Source organism: Magnolia sinica, chromosome 2 (assembly GCF_029962835.1).
Source record: "Magnolia sinica isolate HGM2019 chromosome 2, MsV1, whole genome shotgun sequence".
NCBI classification, from domain to species: Eukaryota; Viridiplantae; Streptophyta; class Magnoliopsida; order Magnoliales; family Magnoliaceae; genus Magnolia; species Magnolia sinica.
This window is the reverse complement of record NC_080574.1, coordinates 19,662,988-19,686,006: the sequence shown is the minus strand read 5'-3', so window position 1 is coordinate 19,686,006 and position 23,019 is coordinate 19,662,988. Positions and strand designations below refer to the sequence as shown.

At 39.6% G+C, this 23,019-nt stretch overlaps 1 protein-coding gene across 1 annotated transcript; it reads right to left on the bottom strand.

Moving 5' to 3' along the window:
* Positions 1-4,102: 4,102 nt before the first annotated feature.
* On the bottom strand, positions 4,103-11,629 carry LOC131236537 (probable gamma-secretase subunit PEN-2). The gene is made up of 2 exons (XM_058233780.1): positions 11,267-11,629; positions 4,103-4,464 (listed from the first exon to the last, which is right to left on the bottom strand). The coding sequence occupies exons 1-2, from the start codon at positions 11,526-11,528 to the stop codon at positions 4,304-4,306; spliced, it is 423 nt and encodes a 140-aa protein (XP_058089763.1). The 5' UTR covers positions 11,529-11,629; the 3' UTR covers positions 4,103-4,303.
* Positions 11,630-23,019: the final 11,390 nt, after the last annotated feature.

Here is a 23,019-nt window from a genome sequence, read left to right as displayed (position 1 = left end):
ACATTTTAAAGAATGGTTGATATGCGGCCCATCAGATCAACATATTGGATGGCTGTACATCACCCAACCTGTAAAGCACTTCGATCCAAGTTTGCTACTTGGATCCTCCAAAGCGCTGAATATTAAAGGTGGTGTATGTCAGTTTCAAAAAGAGAAGTGATACGATCCGATATAGCCGGTTCTATCCGACTAACATATCACATGTGTCCGAATAGCCAATCCGAGGAAAAGGTGGGCGCACCATGTTTATCACCTGACATGCAAATCAGGCCAATGCATCCGCTGGCGCGGGCCGCACAAGAACCAGCGCAACTTGGATGTACCTCGGAACTAGTCATTTCGGTGAGACCCTGACCGTAGGGCCCACCTCTATATATTTATTGGATATCCATGCCGTCCATCTGTTTTTCTAGCCTACTTCAGGGCTTAGTGCAAAAGATTAAGCAAATAAAAATTCCAGGTGTACCACACCACATGAAATAGTAGTCATAGAATGCCCACCATTAAAATTTTCTTAGAGTCCACTGTAATGTCTTTGTTACTATCCAAAACCTATTGATAAAGTCACACACACCAGAATGAGAAAAAAAAAACAAAATAAAATTGATCCAAACCTTTTGTGGCTCATCAATAACTAATCTTTCCCGTAATGTGGTCCACCTGCTTCATTTTCGTTATCATGACATGAAATAAGCCCAAAAAACAGGTAGGCTGTACAGGCAGGGTATCACCCACGTCACTGGCCCACAATAACACTGATACATACCACAGGCTGTCTATCGATTTGATATTTCAACCGATCAAAATGAGGCACATTGAATGCTCACGTGGACCACACCACGGGAAACAATGGGGGTTGAATGTCAACCGTTGAAAACCTCTTAGGGGTTTGAATGTCCACCGTTGAAAACCTCCCAGGACAACAGAAGTTTTGGGTAAAGTTGATATTTATATTCTCTTCATGCACGTCTATGTGACCTTAGAGCAAGTTGGATGGCAAATAAATATTGTGGTGGTTCAAAGGTGTGGTCCACTCGACAATTTAATTTGCCTCTTTTTTAGCTCATACTCTAAAATGATTTTTCAAAATGGATGGACAGCTTGGATAAAACACATATTTCACGGTGGGCCTTACAGAGCCCCTAACAAGACCCTCCATCCTTAGCTTGGTTATGGTGGGGTGGTACCCAATCCAAGCTCCCTACACGCAGGATGACAACCCTGCATGTCCCGAGCTATGAGGGAACCACACCGTCCATCCATTTTGCCAAAGATCTAAGACTCAATTGGACCACACCAGAAGAAGCATGGATGATAATGATGCCCACAATTAAGACCTTCCTAGGGCCCAACGATGTTTATTTGTCATCCAACCTGTTCATAAGGTCAGGTAGACCTAGATGAAGGCAAAACACAAATATCAGCTTGATCCAAAACTTCTGTGGCTCCCAAGAAGTTTATTTTTATGGTGGTCGTTGTGTGGACCACTTGAGCCTTGTATCTGCCTGATTTGTAGGCTTATATACCCTAAAATGATATGAAAAAAATGGATGGACGGTGTGGATAAACCCATACATCACGGTGGCCCCTCAGAGGCCCAGACTGTTCCGAGCTCGGGACAGGCCGGGATAGTTCCCAGTCCGCGGCCCTGCACGCAATACACATGACAGTGGGGAAGTGCGCGAGGACATCCGAGCCGTGTATTAGGTGGGACATGCCTTTTAAACCATGCGCCCAAAAGTTCAGGCCAGCCAACAATCACGTATGCCACACGAATGAAAACATTAAAGGAATTTCAGAAAAAAAGAAAAAAAGAAAAGAAAAAAAAGCGGCACATTGAGCTCACTCATGTGGCCATACGTGCCTAAGTTTTGGACCAGGTGATCTATAAAGTGGGTCCCACCTGATACATGGCTAGGTTGCCATACGCAAGCGCCAGGTGGCGCATCTAGATGGGGGTACAACTATGCATGGGGCGCTCAAACGAAATGTTTTGGGCCCACCAAGGATCAAGGTTTACCTGGCATGGTCGTGCGGCAATCCAGTCTCTCCAAATTGTTGATCCAACACCGGATGGAGCAAAAACAAAAAATTTCACCGAGATGATAATATAAACCATCTGATTTTTCAGTTCAAACTCAGACCACTAAACTATCCCACTTCTAACCATCCATTTGATCACCATTAATTAGATGGTTGGGATTGCTTGATCGGTGTGATTTTGTACATATGTTCCATCCACAATGGGACCCACAAGTTGGATGGTCTTGATAGAGATGTATATCAGTTGAGATTGGACTTTCTAGCTTCACGATCCTGCATTTTGTGTACCAATTTGGTTGAAATGATATTGTAGTTGGTGCGACCCCGTAAACCATTTAAGGCCTGTTTGGTAGAGTCATAAAAACTGAGTTTTCTCATTTTAGTTAATAGCAATTATGTATTAGAGATTGTATTTCTTTCTAGTAAGGATCATAAAAATAATCTTGATAACAAACAATCATGAGCTCTAAGGATCATAGTTTTTTCTTTGAGCTCTAAGGATCATAGTTTTTTCTTTTCTTTCTTAGAGAAGATGACAATTTCATAGAGAAAATGTTCACGTGACCAGTCGTCAACGACAACTAGGTGATGAAGAATTCTCAATTTTAAAATAAGATGAAACTCATTTTTAGGTGTCTATAAAACAGTCAGGCCTTTAGCATGGAATATTGTTCTGTTCCGCTTAGGCGTTTTCCAAACAGGCCCTTAGGTTTCTGCAATCCATGTACTTTTTGGTCTTTTGTCCATTCCGCAGTGGAACCCACCTGATGAATGCTGGATCTGTTCTGAAGTCTCTCCTCATTGCAAATTTGCAATTTTTTTTTTTTAAAAAAAAATTGACTATTTCTTTCTGCCCAAAAAAGAAAAACAAAGCCCAAACAAGATCAACAGCGAGGGGTGACCCTCTCAGCAACAAACATAGAGAAAGCCTAGCAACCCAGACTAAAACCAAAGGAATGGAATCATCAAAAAATAATTGATTCCCCATCTCTTTTCAGACTTGCCGCGTTAAGCCAGAAAAAAACCAGCATAACTAACGCCCACTCTAGGATCAAAGACACAGTAGCCTGCTAGATGCGTTACACCAACGCCGGTTAGTCTCTTTCTCCAAATAGCCCATAACATAGCTAAGAGTAGCATCTTCCAGATTATTTTGCCACCATGTGAAAAAGGGCCAGCAGGCTGTGTCCATAACTGATTTGGAGAACACCCCATGAAGCCCATTTCCAAACCCTCCAGTCCTGAGCTGGAAGGATTGATTTAGCTTCATATAGGACCTCCAAAAGGGTACTGAAATCCCCTACTTCATCATCATCCTTCAAGTTCTGCATAGACTAACATTCCAAACCACCAACCCCCAAACCAAATTCGCACACCTTGCCGATATAGGTTGTTCACAGCTAAAGAAAATAAGGTGGGAAATGCCATCTCCAAGCTTTGTTCCCCAACCCATGTCTTTCAAAAACTTAATGCAATTACCTCACCCACCATAAACCTTGTACCTAAGCGAATGACCCACTTTACTAGGGGTAGAATACCCGTTCTCCCTATACTACAATTTGGATGGCACCTTAAAGCAACAAGGTGGCCTTTGACAAATGTAACACACCTAAGCACTCAGCCTACAAGCTACATAGTAGTGAGAAAAACTTTGATACTCTGATAGAGTGCAATGATACGCAGGCACTTAGAAATTACATAGAAATTGTGTTTGTGTCATACGAGTAGCTCAAATTAGGCTGTCCAAATTATGGATCCCAGTTTAGATGTATCATGATTCACGAACAAAAACATTACTCTTAATTGATCATTTGACTATTTGATTGGTGGACATGGATGGTTAAAAAAATGACGAGCATTCGATTGTCCCATTTCAACAAATGTACGCAAATCAGAGGCCAATCTGATTTTGGATCGTGACTCAAGAATGTTTAACTTGAGTTAATGTATGCCGCATGTACAATTTCTACGTGCCCACATATCAAGCATCTGCTGCCAGAGCATCAAATAACTCCCCTTAAGCATTTACACAAGGCATTTTGCATCATACCGCCGTTCAAGATGGAACAAGAAACTCTTAAAGGATAATGTGAAGATGCAATGTCTCACCCAACACGGGATCGCTAGCAGGTCATGGATTTCAGTCAGTCCTGCTCTTTGATCAGGCAAGCAATTACAATGTGTGGATTGTTTCAATGATTTTGTACATATATAAGCAAATGATGAGAATCTTGTGAAGAATTAATAAGGGAAAAGGTACTTAGTCCCAACCTGTCAGGCCTAATCTGTCCGCAACATTGTACATGACAAGGTCCCCCCAGACAGGACCAAATAGCTGTTCCCCTCCAATAGCAAATGTGAAGGCCCATGTTGCGAGAAGTGCCGTGCATACGATGAATCCAATTGCTGATCCAACAACATCTGCAATGAAATTTGTAAACAGCATGAATCAGGCACAGGCCACTGTTAAGGCAGATATGTTAGGAATAGGATGCAAATTACTATTGATCGAACCTTGTTTAAACAGTGTCGAAGCATACCGATGGCTGGGATGAACAAAAGATTGGGGCCACCCAGGTATCCAACAGGCCTGAAATTTAATTGGGGTGCATTCATTGTTTGGAGTATCCCCAATATTATCTATATCTCCAACGTGGCAATACCGATAACAATGGTATCGATACCAATAACACTAGTAGTATCGGAAATTCCAAGTAGCGGCGATGTATCACTAAATATTGCTAATGTATCGATATTGCCAATATTTTCAACAGTGTAAATTCCAGGTGTCACTTGTTCACCAATATTTCTACTATGTAAATTCCAGGTGTCCATTGTATCACCAATGTATCAGCAATAGTTTCATAATATCGCCAAAAATATATTTATTAAAAAAATTCCATTTCAATTTATTTTTATTTTTTTGTGGGCACATGGCTGTATGCAGCATTCAAATTGTCAATAACAATATCACGATATTATTGTTATCGCAACATGGGCAATATCGAGACCATGGTCTTTCGTTTCCTTTTCAATTATCGATGATTTATCAGCGAAATATCGTGTTGTCGATAGTTTGAGATATCGATGGATGTTTGGATGGATGGTTGGGATTGATATGATAGTTGGACTGATTTCATACAACAGCACATGCTTTTAGGCGTCTATTAAATGGAAACTTATTATGTACGCATTTTTATTTTTATTTTTGCAAATTTTTTATTCATAAATATGCAAACATGTGTATTTTAGCATCTCCTGAAGTTTTACTGAAAAATTCCACCATTTTCCCCATGTTTACCTAATGATTTCCCACATTTCCAGTTATAGGCGATATTGATATTGTTTCCGCATCCCCAGCAAGCAAAACTTGTAATGATACTGATAGTTCAAACACTAGGTGCATTTTTGTGATGAAGAGTTTGATGAAAGGTTCAGATTTTCAAATGCGTGGCACATATGAACACTTGTGTCAAAGGCAGTGGTCAACGCTTCACTAACTGCATTTTTTAGAAGGGGGGGGGTGGGTGGAAGGGAGTTGGCAGCTTTCCCAACAAATGCATGTCCACTGCAGATTTAATGAAAAATGCAAATGCCTGGCATCCAAACACACCCTAAAAGGTTGAAAGGACAAAAATATCTGGAAAGAATACCATGCTTTAATTAACCAATGCTTAGATGAAAACTTGGGGGCTTGAATATGCATGGATGATAATGAGCAACTACATAATTTAACAAAAATAAAATTCATAGAAGTTTGATGATAGGAATCATGAAATCCTCTGCAGATGATAATACTTGGGGACTTGAATTTTCTTTTCAATTTAAAGTAATCAGCAAATTATTGAGAATAACAGGTTAGCAAAGGCTGTTTGGAAGACAGATGTGACGAATACACAAATGAAAGAAGAGCCTAAAATTGCAAATGATATCAGGAACCATTAAGCTATCTTAAGAGACAAGTTGTTCATGTCAGCTATATTTTGGTATTTATTGTTCTTTATCATGCTTACTTCTATGCAGAGCTGTACTTGCAACTACCACTAACATCATCATCTTAGTTTTTCTCCTAGCAATTTGGGGTAGACTTCTAAATCGTAGATTGGCAGGAGGTTGACAATCAGCTGTCCACCAGATGTCTACCTTCCTCTTTTATGCACGCTATCAAGATCAGCCATGGTAGAGGCTCATATTGCAACCACTCACATGCCAACACGGTCCCACACAGTACTGACCCCCCAACCCAACAATTACACACATGCCCCAAAGGGAGAGCAAGAAAAGTTGGGTCATGGAGGGTCAACTGTCAAGCAAACCTCTAAGCACGAAGGTATTTGTACCATACATTCTTAAAATTCACCTCTCAATTAAGGGGACTATCTCCAATCCATAGATGTTGATGCAGAATAGATGTTTAGGCAAAATCTTGACCATTGACCATCTGCAACAGAAGGGGTAGATAATTCCTAATAGATGTATCATCTGTTGTGCAATGGAGGAGAGTGCATCACCTCCTCGTCCATTACAGGGTAGCTACGAAATTTGGGTGGCGATTCTCATCAAGTTTGGGATGAGTTGGGTGTTTCCAGAGACTGTTGTATCGGTTTTTGAGAGTTGGGCATTAGTTCCCTCAGGAAGCTATGGAAAGTGACTGTGGAGGGGTGCATTCTTTGCTGTTATCTGGGGGTTATGGATTGAGAGTAATAGGAGAATATTTACTAGGAAAATTTCACCTATTCCCACAATTTTCAGCAGGATTAGCAACTATGTTATTGATTGGGCTGGAGCACAAATTCATAGGAATCTCTAGGGCCATGGTCTTGCAGAATTGGGAAGAGTTGTTGCAATGTAACTGATAGCTGTTTCATTTTCTGGGTGGGAGTGTTTTCTTTAGCCATAGTGCTCTTAGTCGTGACTGCTTGGGCTGTTATGGGTAGACCTCATTCTCTGTAGGGTCTCTGTTTGCCTATTTATCTGAATGCTACTTGCAGTCATTCAATGTTGCTTGTTGTACTCTAGTTGCTATTTTAATAAAATAGCTTTGCCCATTTTTATAAATAAATAAAAAAGTGATTTTTGAAATTGTTGAGAGAAGCTACAAAATGATGGTGGCGGTGGTGATGATGGTGATAGAGGGAAGTTTGTAAACTGGTTCTCGAATTCATAACTAGGTCTTTCTATATTGCATGTAATGTAGAAGATAAGATTATGGGTTGAGTTCTTGTTGTATTGTAACTACAAATCAATCAATTAAATCAAATTAGTTAAAGTTTCTCTTCTTTTCTCCGTTGATTCTTAGCACCAATTATGGTCTTGGGCTCTAGGCAATCTTGGATTCCTAAATATTGAGAAATTGAGTGTTGGTGTGTAACACCTTCAATTTCTCTACCTAGTATCAGAAATTCAGATTCAGCAGCTAGATGTTGACCATTGCTGCTATTTTCCTCCTTAAACAGTTGATGGAGAAATAAATGGAGAGGAGAAAGGATCTCCACATGGTCTTCATAACTTAGAGAAAGCATATGACAGGGTCGCTAGAGAGTTAATTTAGTGGGTGTTGGGAAAGAAAAGAGTCTCAAGAGAATATGTTGACATGATTAAGGACATCTATGATGCAGTAAAAAAATGTGAGGACCATTAGTTGAGAGACAAATGAGTTTCCAATTACTGTTGCCTTACACGGGTTGTCGGGATTGAGCCCTTACTCTTTGCATTGGTTATGGATGAGTTAACATGTCATTTACTGGAAGATTTCTCATGGTGTATGTTGTTTGCAAATGGCATAGTTTAATTAACAAAATGGAGGGGTAAATGCAAAGCTATAACAATGGAAGGATGCATTAGAATCTAAAGCTTTTAAACTTACATAGATTAAAATAGAATATATGTAATGCAATTTTAGTAACAATAACAGTAGAAACGAGCAATTAGTTAAGATTTGTGGACCAAATACCCCAAAATGATCATTTTTTATATCTTGGGTCAATAATTCAGGAGAATGGAGAGATTAAGAAGGGTGTTGGCATGTTGCTCTTAGAACCGGGTGGATGAAGTAGAAATGTGCCCAACAAAAGCTGAAGGCGATATTTATAGGATAACCAGCCATGCTCTATGCGACATGATGTTGGGTAGTCAAGGAACAACATGTTCATATGATAATTGATGAGTGTAACTGAAATGAGGATGTTGAGATGGATGAGTGGAAAGATGAAGAACAACAAAATTAGAAATGAATGCATTCGAAGGAAAATCATGCTTCGTCATTGTAAACTTGAACATTTGGCAAAGGAATACACAAAACACTTAGAGCTGTACGCGAACCGAGTTAGCTCGGTTAACTCACTTGACTCGACTCGAAAAAGTTCGATTCGACTTGACTCAAAACTGAGTTTGTTTTGAGCCGAGTCGAGCTGATTTTTGGAGCTCGAAAAAATTTCGAGCCGAGCTCGAATCGAACTCGGATCGAACTAGTTCGGTGACTCGGTTATTTGATATTGATGTTGCTCACCAAGTGTTTGATGAAATGACTCAATGAAGTGTTGTTTCAGGTGGATACATTCTCCGTGGGATTGGCCGGTGGCGAGGAAGGTATGGATATGCATGGATATGAAACAAATCACTACCAAAAAACAAACATTACATGATAAAACTACCTTTGGATCTTGATTTTGATGATGCCTACTGAGTGTTTGATGAAATACCTGTAAACTGTTACTGTTGTTTTGCAAACTGTGAGAAATTGAAGGTGCGCTTCATGTGTTTGAGAAAATGCCGCACAGGCTCGAACTGGCCCGAGCTGCTGACTAAACCGAGCCGAGCTAGCCAATTAGGCTCGAGGACCGACCGAGCCGTGTTCGAGCTAGGGTCAGCTAGTGGCCGGGCCGAGCTGTGTCGAGCTATGCGAAGCTCGACTCGGTTCGACTCATGTACAGCTCTAAAAACACTCCTATAAATGGTTCACTGTGATGAACCTAACTAAGAAACATGAATGTTAAAGCAATAGGTTTTGGTAGGTTGAATTTTCCTTCATTCTTGTGGCATTGTTTGGCTATATTTTTCATCATGTATCATGTAGTGAGGATATCTTGTAATCAGTGTTTTAAATAGCGATAGAGTGATGCGTAGCGCTCAGCCCTCTACAGCGTGTAGCATAAATATGTGGCATGTAGTGTAAGCTATGCGATACTTCTATTTTTTAATTTAAAAATAGGACACATAATAAATAGTGGAAAAGGGGGGGGGATATCGAAATGCCTAAAAGATGATTCATTTTATTAATTATAAGCATGTTCAAACAAGTTATTAGTTATCATTTATCAAAAGCCAATCCACACATATAAACCAAATCAAATAATTATCACATCAACAACTTTCTAAGCAAACCACTTTAAATCAAGGATGCGGTGGACCCAATGAGAGGGTCAAGGGAAGACGCTTTGCCATCAAGATTCTAGCATCCCTTTCTCTCCAAATACCCCACAGAATGACAATAGGGAAGAGCTTCCAGATGTGGTTCCCACAGGCAAAAAAGGACCAGCAGACCAGCTTGCAGTAACATCAAGGTTGTAAAGAATTTAAGGGTACTTTTGGGCATGTCGAGTTTGTAAGTAATTAAAGGATACCTTAGGTATTTCCCAAGATCTTTGCTAAGCCCACGCACGCGTATAATAAAGCTTATGCACACGCCGCACATTTGCCAATATGGCACGATAGGTCCGAGATCCAATCCATATATCAGAACTGCACCATTTATTGATGTCCTAGCCCAAGAATCAACTTGATCCACTAGTCCGGTGTTCAAAAGTTTGCAAAAAAAGATGTACAGCTCTGAATAACTTGGCTAAGCTTTCTAACACATCCAACTGTTTCCAGTATTGTGGACTACATGCTGATTGGACCAGATTTTATTTTTGGGAAAGCATGTAGAAGGTCAGACCAACCTGATGGATGGATTAGATCTCCCGCGTATGCACCATGCTGCCACATGTGTGGTATGCACACAAGTTTCATTGCACATGTGTGTGAAGTCAGCAAAGCTCATTTCCTAAATTGCATGTTTTGGACTTAATTAGCATAGGAAATGAGTGACATATATTAGGCTTTCCTTGGTGTGCCCACGCACATAACAGAGTTTGCTCTCTTCTGAATTTGTGTACATTAGCTCTTTTCCTAGGCTGTAGATGGAATTCTGAATTTTGAATTTCAAATTCCAAATGCATAGCTAGGTCTTTGTATATGGATGTTGGTTATGAGATTGTGTATTGACATCTTTTCCAATTGTTTTGTAACTCCAACTCAACCAATAGAATGATATTAGTTTGGGTCTCCTTTTTTCTCTCCTGATATTAGTTGTGATCTCAGGTGTGTAGGCAATTCCAGATTGCTACACTATGAGAAACAGACACTAGTGTATGCCACCTTCAATTTCTCTACAGCTTGTTCTAAATGTGCCTTCCATTCCATTGTAAAATAAATGAGATTTTTTTTTTCAATTGCTAAAGCAATATAAAAAGACTTACAGATTCAACAGAATCAAATTAAGAGGTCCAACATAAATACCCACATCTTATTTGACTATTCTAAACATTTCTTTGATCTTCAAAAATTAATAGTAATAATAAAAATAAAAATAAAAATAAAAATCATCACCATCATTTTCCTCTCAACCTCATCTCAATTTCAATGCAAAAAAATTAAAATAATAAATATCAAATTCCACATTCTTGCATTAAAACAATCATTTAGAGAAACATGCTTAGGACCAAATGAAGAGCCACAAATTAAATAATAATAATAATAATAATCCACATCTGGTTCTACTTGTTGCATTTGGGCAGTCTTAAAAAGAAATCGAAGCAATGGAAGCAAATACAGGTCCCCAAATGTAAACAGAAAGGGAAGGAGGGAAGCAAAAAAACCCACGTCCAATTAACCTGTCCAAACAATCTCCTACATTTCTCTCTAAAAATAACAAGCTCATAATGAATCTTTTCTTGTTAATGCGATTTAAGAAGGGGAAAACCCCGAATACAGAAATCCTCGACTAATTGATGCAATCCTCTGAAAGAAAAGGGGAAACAAACAAATATATGAAAAAGAAAAAGAAGAGAAACCCAAATCAGATTTTTCCGATTTTACACGATTCTCCAAATCCAACGAACCTTTCTCTTTATAAAATAAAAATTCAGGAAAAAAAGGGGGGAATATTGAAAGAAAAGCTTACAGCGGCGAATGTGAGGGAAGGAACGAGAGTCGGATCGAAGAACAGGCCAGAAGTAGAAACAATTGATAGCCCAGAGCCAAGGAAGGAGGAAGAATCCGTACTTGAAGAAGGATCGTGCGTAGCTAAGAGAGTCCTCTTCCGACAGTCCGAGGGGACCGTCCACCGTCGGCCATACACGGGCGTGGTTGTGGGTGCGTAGGATAAGACCTCCACCCCCCGAGAGCTGCCTCGTCTCTTCTCCTGCGTCCTGCTGCTGCTCCATCTCTCTCTCTCTCTCTCTCTCTCTCTCTCTCGGGAGTCTAGGCAGTAGCTAGGGTGCCAAAACCCGAGCCGGGTTCGACGCCTGGGATGTTAGTTTGGACCGGAGCCAGCTCAGTCTTGACTAGAGCGGGAGAGGATTACGTGCGGCCCCGGAATCACCCAAGACAGTGCGGCCCTTACTGTGGGACCCACAGTGATGTATGTATTCTATATCCACTCCGTCCATCCGTTTTTTCATATTATTTAAGAGAATAAAACCAAAATAAATTATATCCGAATCTCAGATGGACCATACTATAGGAAACAGTGGTGATTGAACACTCCACCGTTGAAAATTTCCTAATGCTCATTATAATGCTTATTTTCCATCCAACCTGTTGATAGGGTGATGCAAACCTGGATGAAGGGGAAAAACAAATATCAGCTTGATCCAAAACGTTTGTGGCCTACAATAAGTTTTTAATGGTCAATCACCACTGTTTACTTTAGTTTTGTCCACCTGAGCTTTGGATCTAAATCACTTTTCAACTAATTCCTAAAATGATCTTTAAAAAAGGATGGACAGTGTGGATATAGAATACATAAATCAAGGTGGGCCCCACAATAAGTGCCGCATTGTGTTGGGTGAGGCCGGGGCCGCACCTAATCCCCTCCCGACTAGACATGCAAGACCAGTTCCATCATCCACCATCCATTGTCCTGACTAGCTCAGTCCCGGCCCAACAAGTTATTGGGCCTCAAGACTCCTGCTTAGGCCTATACTGGACAGTTTCATCTCAGCTGGCATCCATGCAGAAGTTCGGTTGGCCCGGCCCAACTTTCGAACCGTTGATCTCCATCCCCATCACTGTAGCATCTGTAGGTCAACTGAAACCGTTGATTCGATGGCCCTGCAGTATCACAGCCCAAAACTCGTAACGATCAAGGGCAGAAACGGTGTTCATGCCAGGACCAATGATGGATGGCCCATCTGAGCCTGATCGCCCAATCCAACATCAAGCGACTCACAGTATTACAAAATGAATACACAATCTGTGAGGCTTCCATTCCACTTACATGTGTAATTTAAAAGCTCTGTTGGACCATTTCAAATCTCTCCCTCTCTCTCTCTCTATAGGTGACCTGGGCTGTAACCTTAGACCTCAATGTGGAAACACACACTGTCTACATTTTGAGCTACGGTCTCGAACCCAAACTGATCAATCTTAGCCGTTGCATTAGTCCCCACTGGTTGTCACGGTCCTGATTTTCCTACATGTATACAACGTTTATAAGACGGAGATGGAGATCAGGTAGCATCCCTATTTTTAATCTTCTTTTCCAGTCCACCTGAGGCCTTAAACAGGATGGAGACCGTTATTTGATGATCCCCAACACTCATCCCCTAGCCCAACAGTTGCTCGGCCATGTTTCAATTCCCAAGGGACTGAAGCAAGTCTGACCAGCTTAATCATACTCTCGCCTAATTCCCCTCTCCAAGACGCATTGCAAACATCACCCACATAGAAAACCATCATAGTCCATCCATCAGGTGGTTCAACTATCTATATCAATAAACAGCCATTGGCCCAACTCAATGTATGTGAGTGGCTTATCTAACAATGGTCGTTTGGATGCCTATAAAATCCTTTAGTTGAAATTACATGTGGTGAAAGTTGCTTGTAACGTAAGCACTACACAAGTTACCTCCTCTTCTTTTTTCCGATGTTACAGGTAAAGTACACGGGGAAAGAAAAAAAAAACATTACACAAAACAGAGGATGGTAGTTGATACGTACACATGATATATAAGGCCCACCATTATGTGTACATTACATCCAATGAGTCTCCTATGGCCTCCAACAAACAAACAAAAAAAAAAAAAAGATGGACGATTGATCATTAAGTGGGCCACATGATAGGGAAGAGTTGGGAAGGGGCACCCACCATTAGAAACCTTTGAGAAATCTACGACTGTGGACCCCACCTTTTATCCATTGGATATTCTTGAAACGATACAAACTTAACATACTCACTTAGACCTCCGCGTACGGACGATAAATTCCAGGACGAAAATACCCCTCCTTTTCGCAGAAACGGATTGGCTACTCTGCCTGCCATCCGCCAATGGCAGATCATCAAGGTCTGTGGGCCCCACCATAATTTATGCTTTTCATCCATGCCGTCCATATATTTTTCCGGATCATTTTATGGTATGAGACAAAAAATGAGGTATATCCAAATCTTAAGTGTACCACATTACAGGAAACAGTGTTGAATGAGCGTCAACCATTAGAAATCCTCCCCCATCTAAGTTGGGGCCCACTGTGATGTTTGTGAGAAATCCTCCCCATCTAAGTTCATTCATAGGGTTACAAAGACCTAGATGAAGATGAAAAACAAATTTCATAATGATCCAAAACTTGTGCAACCCCTAAAAGGGTTTCAATGATAGACATTCAATTCCCCACTGCCATTTACAGTGTGGTCCACTTGATAGCTAGATCTGTCTTATTTTTTACCTCAAGCCTTAATTCGAATTCGCCAAATAGATGGACGGTTTGGATATAACACATACCTCATAATGGGACCCACAAAAATCGGTGGGGATTACAACAAGGAAAAAGAAGGGAAAAAAAAAGAAGAAAAGGAAGCCAGCGAGTTGGGGTCGACTGGGTTGGGACCGGTCGACTGGGTCAGATCTGGGTCTATCGCTACGGATTATAACTGTAGCCAAAACTGTAGTGCTATGCACTTTTTTCTTTTTTTTTTTAATTTTTTACATGGAGAACGTTTTCTCCCTTACATTTTTCTATAATACATAATTATGTAAATATGTATATATAAGTATATAAAAATATTTTTTTATCTTTTAATTCATTTCGTTGTCTATTTATTTAACAAGCATATCTCCTAAACTAGAATGGTTTACTTAACTTACCACATATGATTTTGGGGTAGGAGAAGCTAATTTAGCCAATCAACCTAGTTATTTTTCAAGATTCCATTGGGTCATTAGTCGAAAATCCATTTCATTTAGTTCGTGGTCAATTTGAATCACTTCGTGGTCAAACTAGAAATTCAGCGGGGCAAACATGAAATTGAGCAAGGCAAACATGAAATTGAGCGGGAAAAACTAGAAAGAACTTCATTTTTATTATATTTCAAAATAGGACTTATTACATTAGTTTATTATATTTCAATCACGTGCTAATATTTTTGTTATTACATTAGTTTGTAATTTCAATTACGTGCCAATCCATTACGTGCTAATATTTTTGTTATTACATTAGTTTATTATATTTCAATATAGGACTTATTTTTGTTATCTATGATTTTATTAATTATATACGTGATTATTCATCATAAAGAATTTCATTTTTAAAAAAAAAAACTAAGCTAAAATATAAGACTACTCCTTTAAAAAGTCATGTAGCATAGCACGCAGTCTATTTGGGAGAGAGAAATCCGGCATATCTTGTTAGCTTGAGTCCTTGAAAATGATATAGACAAATGAGACCCGACATTTGCCCCGGTATTTTTCTTGTTTGCCCCGCTCATATTTCAGTTTGTCTCGCTGTTTTCTAGTTGCCTCTATTTGATTTGCCATGATTTTCTTGTTTATCCGCTCGTATTTGATTTGCCGTTGTTTTTCTAGTTTGCCCGCTCATATTTCGATTTGCCATTGTTTTTCTAGTTTGCCCATTGTTTTTCTAGTTTGCCCCATTGTATTTCTAGTTTGCCCCGCTCGTTTTTTGACTTTTGCCCCTTTATTTTTCTAGTTTGCCCGCTCATATTTCAATTTACCTTCTTTGTTTTTCTAGTTTGCCCGCTTATATTTCGATTTGTCATTGTTTTTCTAGTTTGCCCCGCTCATATTTCAGTTTGCCCCGCTGTTTTTCTAGTTTGCCCCGCTCATAATTCAGTTTGTCCCACTCATATTTCAGTTTGCCCCGTTGTTTTTCTAGTTTGCCCCGCTCATATTTCAATTTGCCCCGCTGTTTTTCTAGTTTACCCCGTTATTTTTCTAGTTTGCCCCGCTCATATTTCAATTTGACTCGCTATTTTTCTAGTTTACCTCGCTCATATTTCAGTTTGCCCCGCTGTTTTTCTAGTTTGCCCCGCTCATAATTCAGTTTGCCCGCTCATATTTCAGTTTGTCTCACTGTTTTTCTAGTTTGCCCTGCTCATATTTCAATTTGCCCCGCTGTTTTCATGGTTGCCTAACTCATTTTCATGTTTGCCCCGCTGAATTTCTAGTTTGCCTTGCTCAAATTCTCGTGGTATGATCCACTTAATCTTTTGATATGCTTTAATTTGGGAGTTAAACCCCTTAAAATAAATGGAAAAACGGATGGACGGCGTGGATATACTACATACATTCAATGTGGGCCCAACTGAGTTTACTTAGTACAATGGGAGCATATTGACTAACTTAGTACGCAATTCGATTACGCTTGTTACGCCCCACAATAGTGTTTTATTTGTAATACATTATGTTCATCGGATTATGTAATACCCTTTCGTTTTCATCGCAATATGTATACACCAAAACCTCATGTGTGGAAGGGAACCTAGACATTGAGGGAGGGAACCTAGGCATTCAGCGGGACAAATATGAAATTGAACGGGACAAACATGAAATTCAGCAAGGGAGACATTAAATTCAGCAGGAAAAACATGAAATTCAGTGGGGAAAATATGAAATTGATCAGGGCAAACTTGATATTCAGCAGGGGAAACATGAGATTCAGCAGGGCAAATCATTAAATTCAGTGGGGCAAACTGGAAAATCAGCGGGGGAAACTAGAAGATCAGCGGGGCAAACTAGAAAATTAGCGGGGAGCGGGGGAAACTGGAAAATCAGCGGGGCAAACTGGAAAATCAGCGGGGGAAACTAGAAAATTAGCGGGGGAAATTGAAAAATCAGCGGGGCAAACTGAAAAAATGAGCGGGGCAAATATGAAAATGAGAAAGGCAAACTTAACAAATAATTTCGTGACTTGAACCGAAAAATCTAAACATATCTAATGTTCAAATAGACCACACCACATGAAATTTTGAATTGAACTTCTAATGTTGATCATTTCTTAGGGGCCCCCAGAAGTTTTGGATCAAGCTTATAATTGTGTTTTCTATTAATCCATATCTGTATGATCTTATGAATAGGTTTGATAACAAACAAACATCACTGTTGGGCCAACTATGGTTTCAGTGGTAGAAATCATTATGCCCACTGTTTCTCATGGTATGATAAACTACCCCTCCTTTCACGGAAACGGATTGGGTACTCCCCCTACCACCAGCCAATGGCGGATGGTCGGTGGTCTGTGGGCCCCACCATGATGTATGCTTTTCATCCATGCCGTCCATATATTTTTCTGGATCATTTTATGGTATGAGACAAAAAATGAGGTATATCCAAATCTTAAGTATACCACATTACAGGAAACCGTGTTGAATGAGCATCAACCATTAGAAATCCTCCCCGTCTAAGTTGGAGCCCACTGTGATGTTTGTGAGAAATCTTCCCTGTATAAGTTCATTCATAGGGTCACAAAGACCTGGATGAAGCGGAAAAACAAATTTCATAATGATCCAAAACTTCTATAACCCCTAAAAGGGTTTCAATGGTAGACATTCAATTCCCCACTGCCTTTTTACAATGTGGTCCACTTGATAGCTAGTTCTGTCTTATTTTTCACCTCAAGCTTTAATACGAGTACGCCAAATAGATGGACGGTTTGGATATAACACACACCTCATAATGGGACCTACAAAAATCGATGGGGATTACAACAGAAAAAGAAAAAGAAAAAAAAAACGAAAATGAAGTTAGCAAGTTGGGGTCGACCGGGTCAGAGAACAAAAAGAAAAAAAAAACTCAACCAGCGAGTTGGGGTCGACCGGGCTAGGACCCGGTCGACCGGGTTAGAGCTTGGCCTATCGCTACGGATTATAACCGTAGCCATAACTGTAGTGCTATGCACTTTTTTCTCTTTTTTATTTTTTTTATTTTTATTTTTATTTTTTACATGGAGAACATTTTCCCCCTTATATTTTTCTATAATACATAATTATGTAAGTATGTATATATAAGTATATAAAAATATTTTTCTATCTTTTGATTCATTTCTTTGTCTATTTATTTAACAAGCATATCTCCTAAACTAGAGTGATTTACTTAACTTACCGCATATGATTTTGGGGTAGGAGAAGCTAATTTAGCCAACCAACCTAGTTATTTTTCAAGATTCCATTGGGTCGATGGTCGAAAATCTATTTCATTCATGTCATGGTCAATTTCAATCACTTTGCGGTCGTGTTGGATCGAGTTGAAAGTTGGGTGGGTTGGTTCGGGTTAGTGCTCAACCCCAACCCAACCCAACCCAACCCAATCTTGGGTTGGAAATTCTTAACCCAAGCCCAACCCAAGAGGGCTCGACAAGTTGATTGGGTTAGTTGGGTGTATACGTGCTAATATTTTTGTTATTACATTAGTTTATTATATTTCAATATAGGACTTATTTTTTGTATCTATGATTTTATTAATTATATAAGTGATTATTCATCATAAAGAACTTCATTTTTTTCTTTTAAAAACCAAGCTAAAATATAGGACTACTCCTTTAAAAAGTCATGTAGCATAGCACGCAATCTATTTGGGAGAGAGAAATCCGGCATATATTGTTAGTGTGAGTCCTTAGAAATGACTTGGACAAATGAGACCCGACATCACTAGCGTACCTTCTACACAAACAATCCACACTCAATTATAATTTATAAGTAACTAATATATTGATCGGGTTCGAGTTGGGTCGGGCAACCTGAGACCTCAACCCAAGCCCAACGTAAGTTTTATCGAGTTGGTGTTTGTATAGCCCTTCACGTAGGTAGCCCTTCGCACATGTAGGTAGCCCTTCACGTGTCATTAAGGGCCCTTTTTACTATGTAGAGCATCCAAATTGCGGGGCAAACTAGAAAAACAGCGGGGCAAACTAAAATATGAGCAGGGCAAACTAGAAAAATAGCGCGGCAAACTAGAGAAACAGCGGAGCAAACTGAATTATGAGCGGGGCAAGCTAGAAAAACAGCGGGGTAAACTGCATGATGAGCAGGGCAAACTAGAAAAACAGCGGGGCAAACTGAATTATGAGCGGGGCAAACTGCATTATGAGCGCGGCAAACTAGAAAAATAGCGGGACAAACTAGAGAAACAGCGGGGCAAACTGAATTATAAGTGGGGCAAACTAGAAAAGCAGCGGGGCAAACTGAAATATGAGCGGGGCAAACTAGAAAAACAGCGGGGCAAACTAGAGAAACAGCGGGGCAAACTGAATTATGAGTGGGGCAAACTAGAGAAACAGTGGGGCAAACTAGAGAAACAGTGGGGCAAACTGAATTATGAGCGGGGCAAACTAGAGAAACAGCGGGGCAAACTGAATTATGAGCGGGGCAAACTACATTATGAGCGGGGCAAGCTAGAAAAACAGCGGGACAAACTAGAAAAACAGCGGGGCAAACTGAATTATGAGCGGGGCAAACTGCATTATGAGCGGGGCAAACTAGAAAAACAGCGGGGCAAACTAGAGAAACAGCGGGGCAAACTGAATTATGAGCGGGGCAAACTAGAAAAACAGCGGGGTAAACTGAATTATGAGCGGGGTAAACTGAATTATCACAAAATAACATTTTTTTCAGAAGTAATATCTCAAAATACTGTAGAAAAACAAAAGCTCTAAACACTCACACATAGAATCTAACAAAATCAAATATCACAGATTAACATTAGGCATGTTTTGATACAAGGAATGAAATTCTCTTGCTTCCAACAACAAGCATGAATTCCCAAAAAAGAATCTTTAAGTGTTCTAGATAGTTTATCTCATGTGCCTCTTCATGAATTGGTGATGGATCATAAATCTCCCCCATAAAAGAATCCCAGTCATCCAACCATCAGACTTCTTTTCCAATAGAAAACAAAATCAACAATATTTAAGTAAAAAAATGACCATCTTGACCCTTTCAGGTAATAGTTTCTGGCCCAAAACAAAAGACACCCCACACTCAACATAGGCGTCTTTATGCCAATGTTAGTGGTTTTGGAATTTTGAGTATTCATGATGTTGAGGTAACTCTTTAAGTAGATATAGATTAACTCATGATATGGCCTGTTCAACTAATATTTTTCCTGTTTTATAGTTGCTACACCAACAAGCTCGTAGCAATTCGATTAGTTAAGATAGAGAAAAGATTTAAAGTCTCCCAACTTATACTTTTCAATATCTTTGAAAGTTTAAAAAAGAAAAAGAATAAAAAATCAGTAAAAAAAACCATAGCCAAACATACATGCAATTGGAGATTTAAATGCGTTAGAGAGATCTAGAAATGTGTTGGATTGAACCAAAAGGACTTCATCAGGACACTTTGGAAAACTTGGTTCGATTTTATGCAATTGTTCATGAGTGACCATAGGATGAAAAGTTGGACCGAGTGTCAACAGTGCCTTGTCTAATTAGATCGGAGTGTTGAACATGAGGTCATTGACCAGTCCCGACAACAGCACATCTAGATCTTTGATGAATGACTCTAGATAGAAAGCTAGAGCAGATGAAGAAGAAGATGTGGCCATTGAGATAAGGAAATTGAAATTTTTTGATGCAAGAGAGAAAAAGCAAAGGTAAAAGAAGAGGCCCACAGACTTAGTCTTGTTTATGTATCGGCGACAATACATGTGTATTATTGAAAGGATGATCATGACTCCTCGTACGATACGATTTTATATGATGTGTCACATGTACAACTCAAAAGGATGAGGCAAAGGATATCTTTCGGTATAGTTTCAGTCAGGTAGAATGAATGGGCAGACAATATGTGGAACAGCGATCGATTACATTTATTGTATCAGACAACGGAAAAACGTCGCTTTCACCTTTTTACCAAAGGCGAACTGATGTGGGGGAAATGATGTAGCTTATTTCTGACCATTTTGGAAAAATCCAATAGGAGAGCAACATGTGACATTGTATGAGAAATAGGATATGGATGAAAAGATCTTCAAGATATGTGGAGCGCTTTTTGTAGAATCATAACTGACGTAAGTTCAATTTTACACATTAGTAAATGGGCGACAAAGTGATATGGTTGAGTTATTCAAAAGTCTAATGAACAAACCACTGTAGTAATGAGAGAAGGATTGGGAAAGAACAAGCTACAAGAAAACTCTATAAATAGCAGAGGAATCCAACAGAGAAAAAAATGCAATATCCAAACACAATACAATAAAAAAACCAACCAATCTATCCATTTACTTTTATTCTAGCTTATCCTAGAAATAACAATAATCCAATAGCGATAATTCTTAGTTATAATATTTAGTTGTAATCCAAATATACACTTATACGTTGGATTTGATCTTTATTCAATATCACGTAATCCTTTCAAGAGACACAATCTTGCAGTTGCTCCTACTGACTGATGGTGAGTTTTTTCTTTCGTTTGATTGATGTTTTTCTAGTTTGCCCCCTTCATAATGCAGTTTGCCCCGCTGTTTTTCTAGTTTGCCCCGCTCATAATTCAGTTTGCCCCGCTGTTTTTCTAGTTTGCCCCGCTCATAATGCAGTTTGCCCCGCTGTTTTTCTTGTTTGTCCCGCTCATAATTCGTTTGCCCCGTTGTTTTTCTAGTTTACCCCGCTATTTTTCTAATTCACCCCGCTCATACTTAAGTTTGCCCCGCTGTTTTTCTAGTTTGCCCCGCTCATATTTCAGTTTGCCTCGCTGTTTTTCTAGTTTGCCTCACTGTTTTTCTAATTTGTCTCGCTCATATTTCAGTTTGCCCCGCTATTTTTTTAGTTTGTCTCGCTTATAATTCAGTTTGCCCCGCTATTTTTCTAGTTTGCCCCGCTTATATTTCAGTTTGCCCCGCTCATAATTCAGTTTGCCCCACTGTTTTTCTAGTTTGCCCCGCTCATATTTCAGTTTGCCCCACTGTTTTTCTAGTTTGCCCCGTTCATATTTAAGTTTGCCCCGCTGTTTTTCTAGTTTGTCTTGCTCATATTTCAGTTTGCCCCGCTATTTTTTTAGTTTGCCCCGCTCATAATTCAGTTTGCCCCGCTGTTTTTCTAGTTTGCCCCGCTCATATTTCAGTTTGCCCAGTTATTTTTCTAGTTTGCTCTGCTCATAATGCAGTTTGCCCTGCTATTTTTCTAGTTTGCCTCGCTCATACTTCAGCTTGTCTCGCTGTTTTTCTAGTTTGCCCTACTCATATTTCAGTTTGCCCCGCTCGGGTGGTCGACTCTTAGGAGTTTCAACACCTGGTCAAGCGTTCGAGTATCCGTAGGTGGTGAAATTCCACTAGTGTGAATGTGTGGGGTGTGTGTTCATGTTTCCCCTGCTAAATTTCATGTTTCCCTCGATCAATTTTCTAATTTGCCCCACTCAATGTTTTCTCAAAGCGATCGTTTTTTATATATCGCAATGGAGAATTCCATCGTTTATAGTTGAAAAGAAGAGTCAAAAGAGGTTTTCCAATCTGATGGAATATTAGAAAATAACTAGGTTGGTTGACTAAATTAACTTCTCCTACCCCAAAATTATATGTGGTAAGTTAAGTAAATCATCCTAGTTTAAGAGATGCTTGTTAAATAAATAAACAAAGAAATGAATTAAAAGATAGAAAAATATTTTTATATACTTATATATACATATTTACATAATTATGTATTAGAGAAAAATGTAAGGGAGACAAAGTTCTCCATGTAAAAAATAAAAAAATAATTAAAAAAATTTTTTTTTTTAAAAAAGAGAGAAAAAAGTGTATAGCATTATAGTTATGGCTACGGTTATAATCCGTAGCCATAGGCCAAGCTCTGACCCAGTCAACCAGGACCCAGCCCGGTCGACCCCAACTCGCTGGCTTCTTTTCTTCCTTTTTTTTTTTTTTTTTTCCCTTTGTAATCCCTACTGATTTTTGTGGGTCTCATTATGAGCTATATGTTATATCCAAACCGTTCATCTATTTGACGAACTCATATTAAGGCTTGAGATGAAAAATAAGACAGATCTAGCTAGCAATGGGACCACACTGTAAAAGGCAGTGGGGAATTGAACCTCTACCATTGAAACCCTTTTAGGGTTACAGACGTTTTGGATCATTATGAAATTTATTTTTCCTCGCCGTACAGTTCTTTGTGACCCTATGAATGAACTTAGACAGAGAGGATTTCTCACAAACATCACAGTAGGCCCCACCTGAGTTCCCATCGCCGGACCGTCCGTCAGCGCTCGTCTCTGCATGCCTGCACGAGGAAGGCAGGGGTATTTTCGTCCTCAAATTCGGTGTCCGTACGAGGAGGTCTTGGTGCGTATGTTAAGTTTGTATTGCTTTGTAAAAACCACTGGATAAAAGGTGGGGTCCACAGTCGTAAATTTCTCGAAACCTTTTGGATTGCATGAAAGCCCATGGTGAGACATCCAATCCATCTAGCGTCTGCATCCTTGTATGCTCTCCCGAG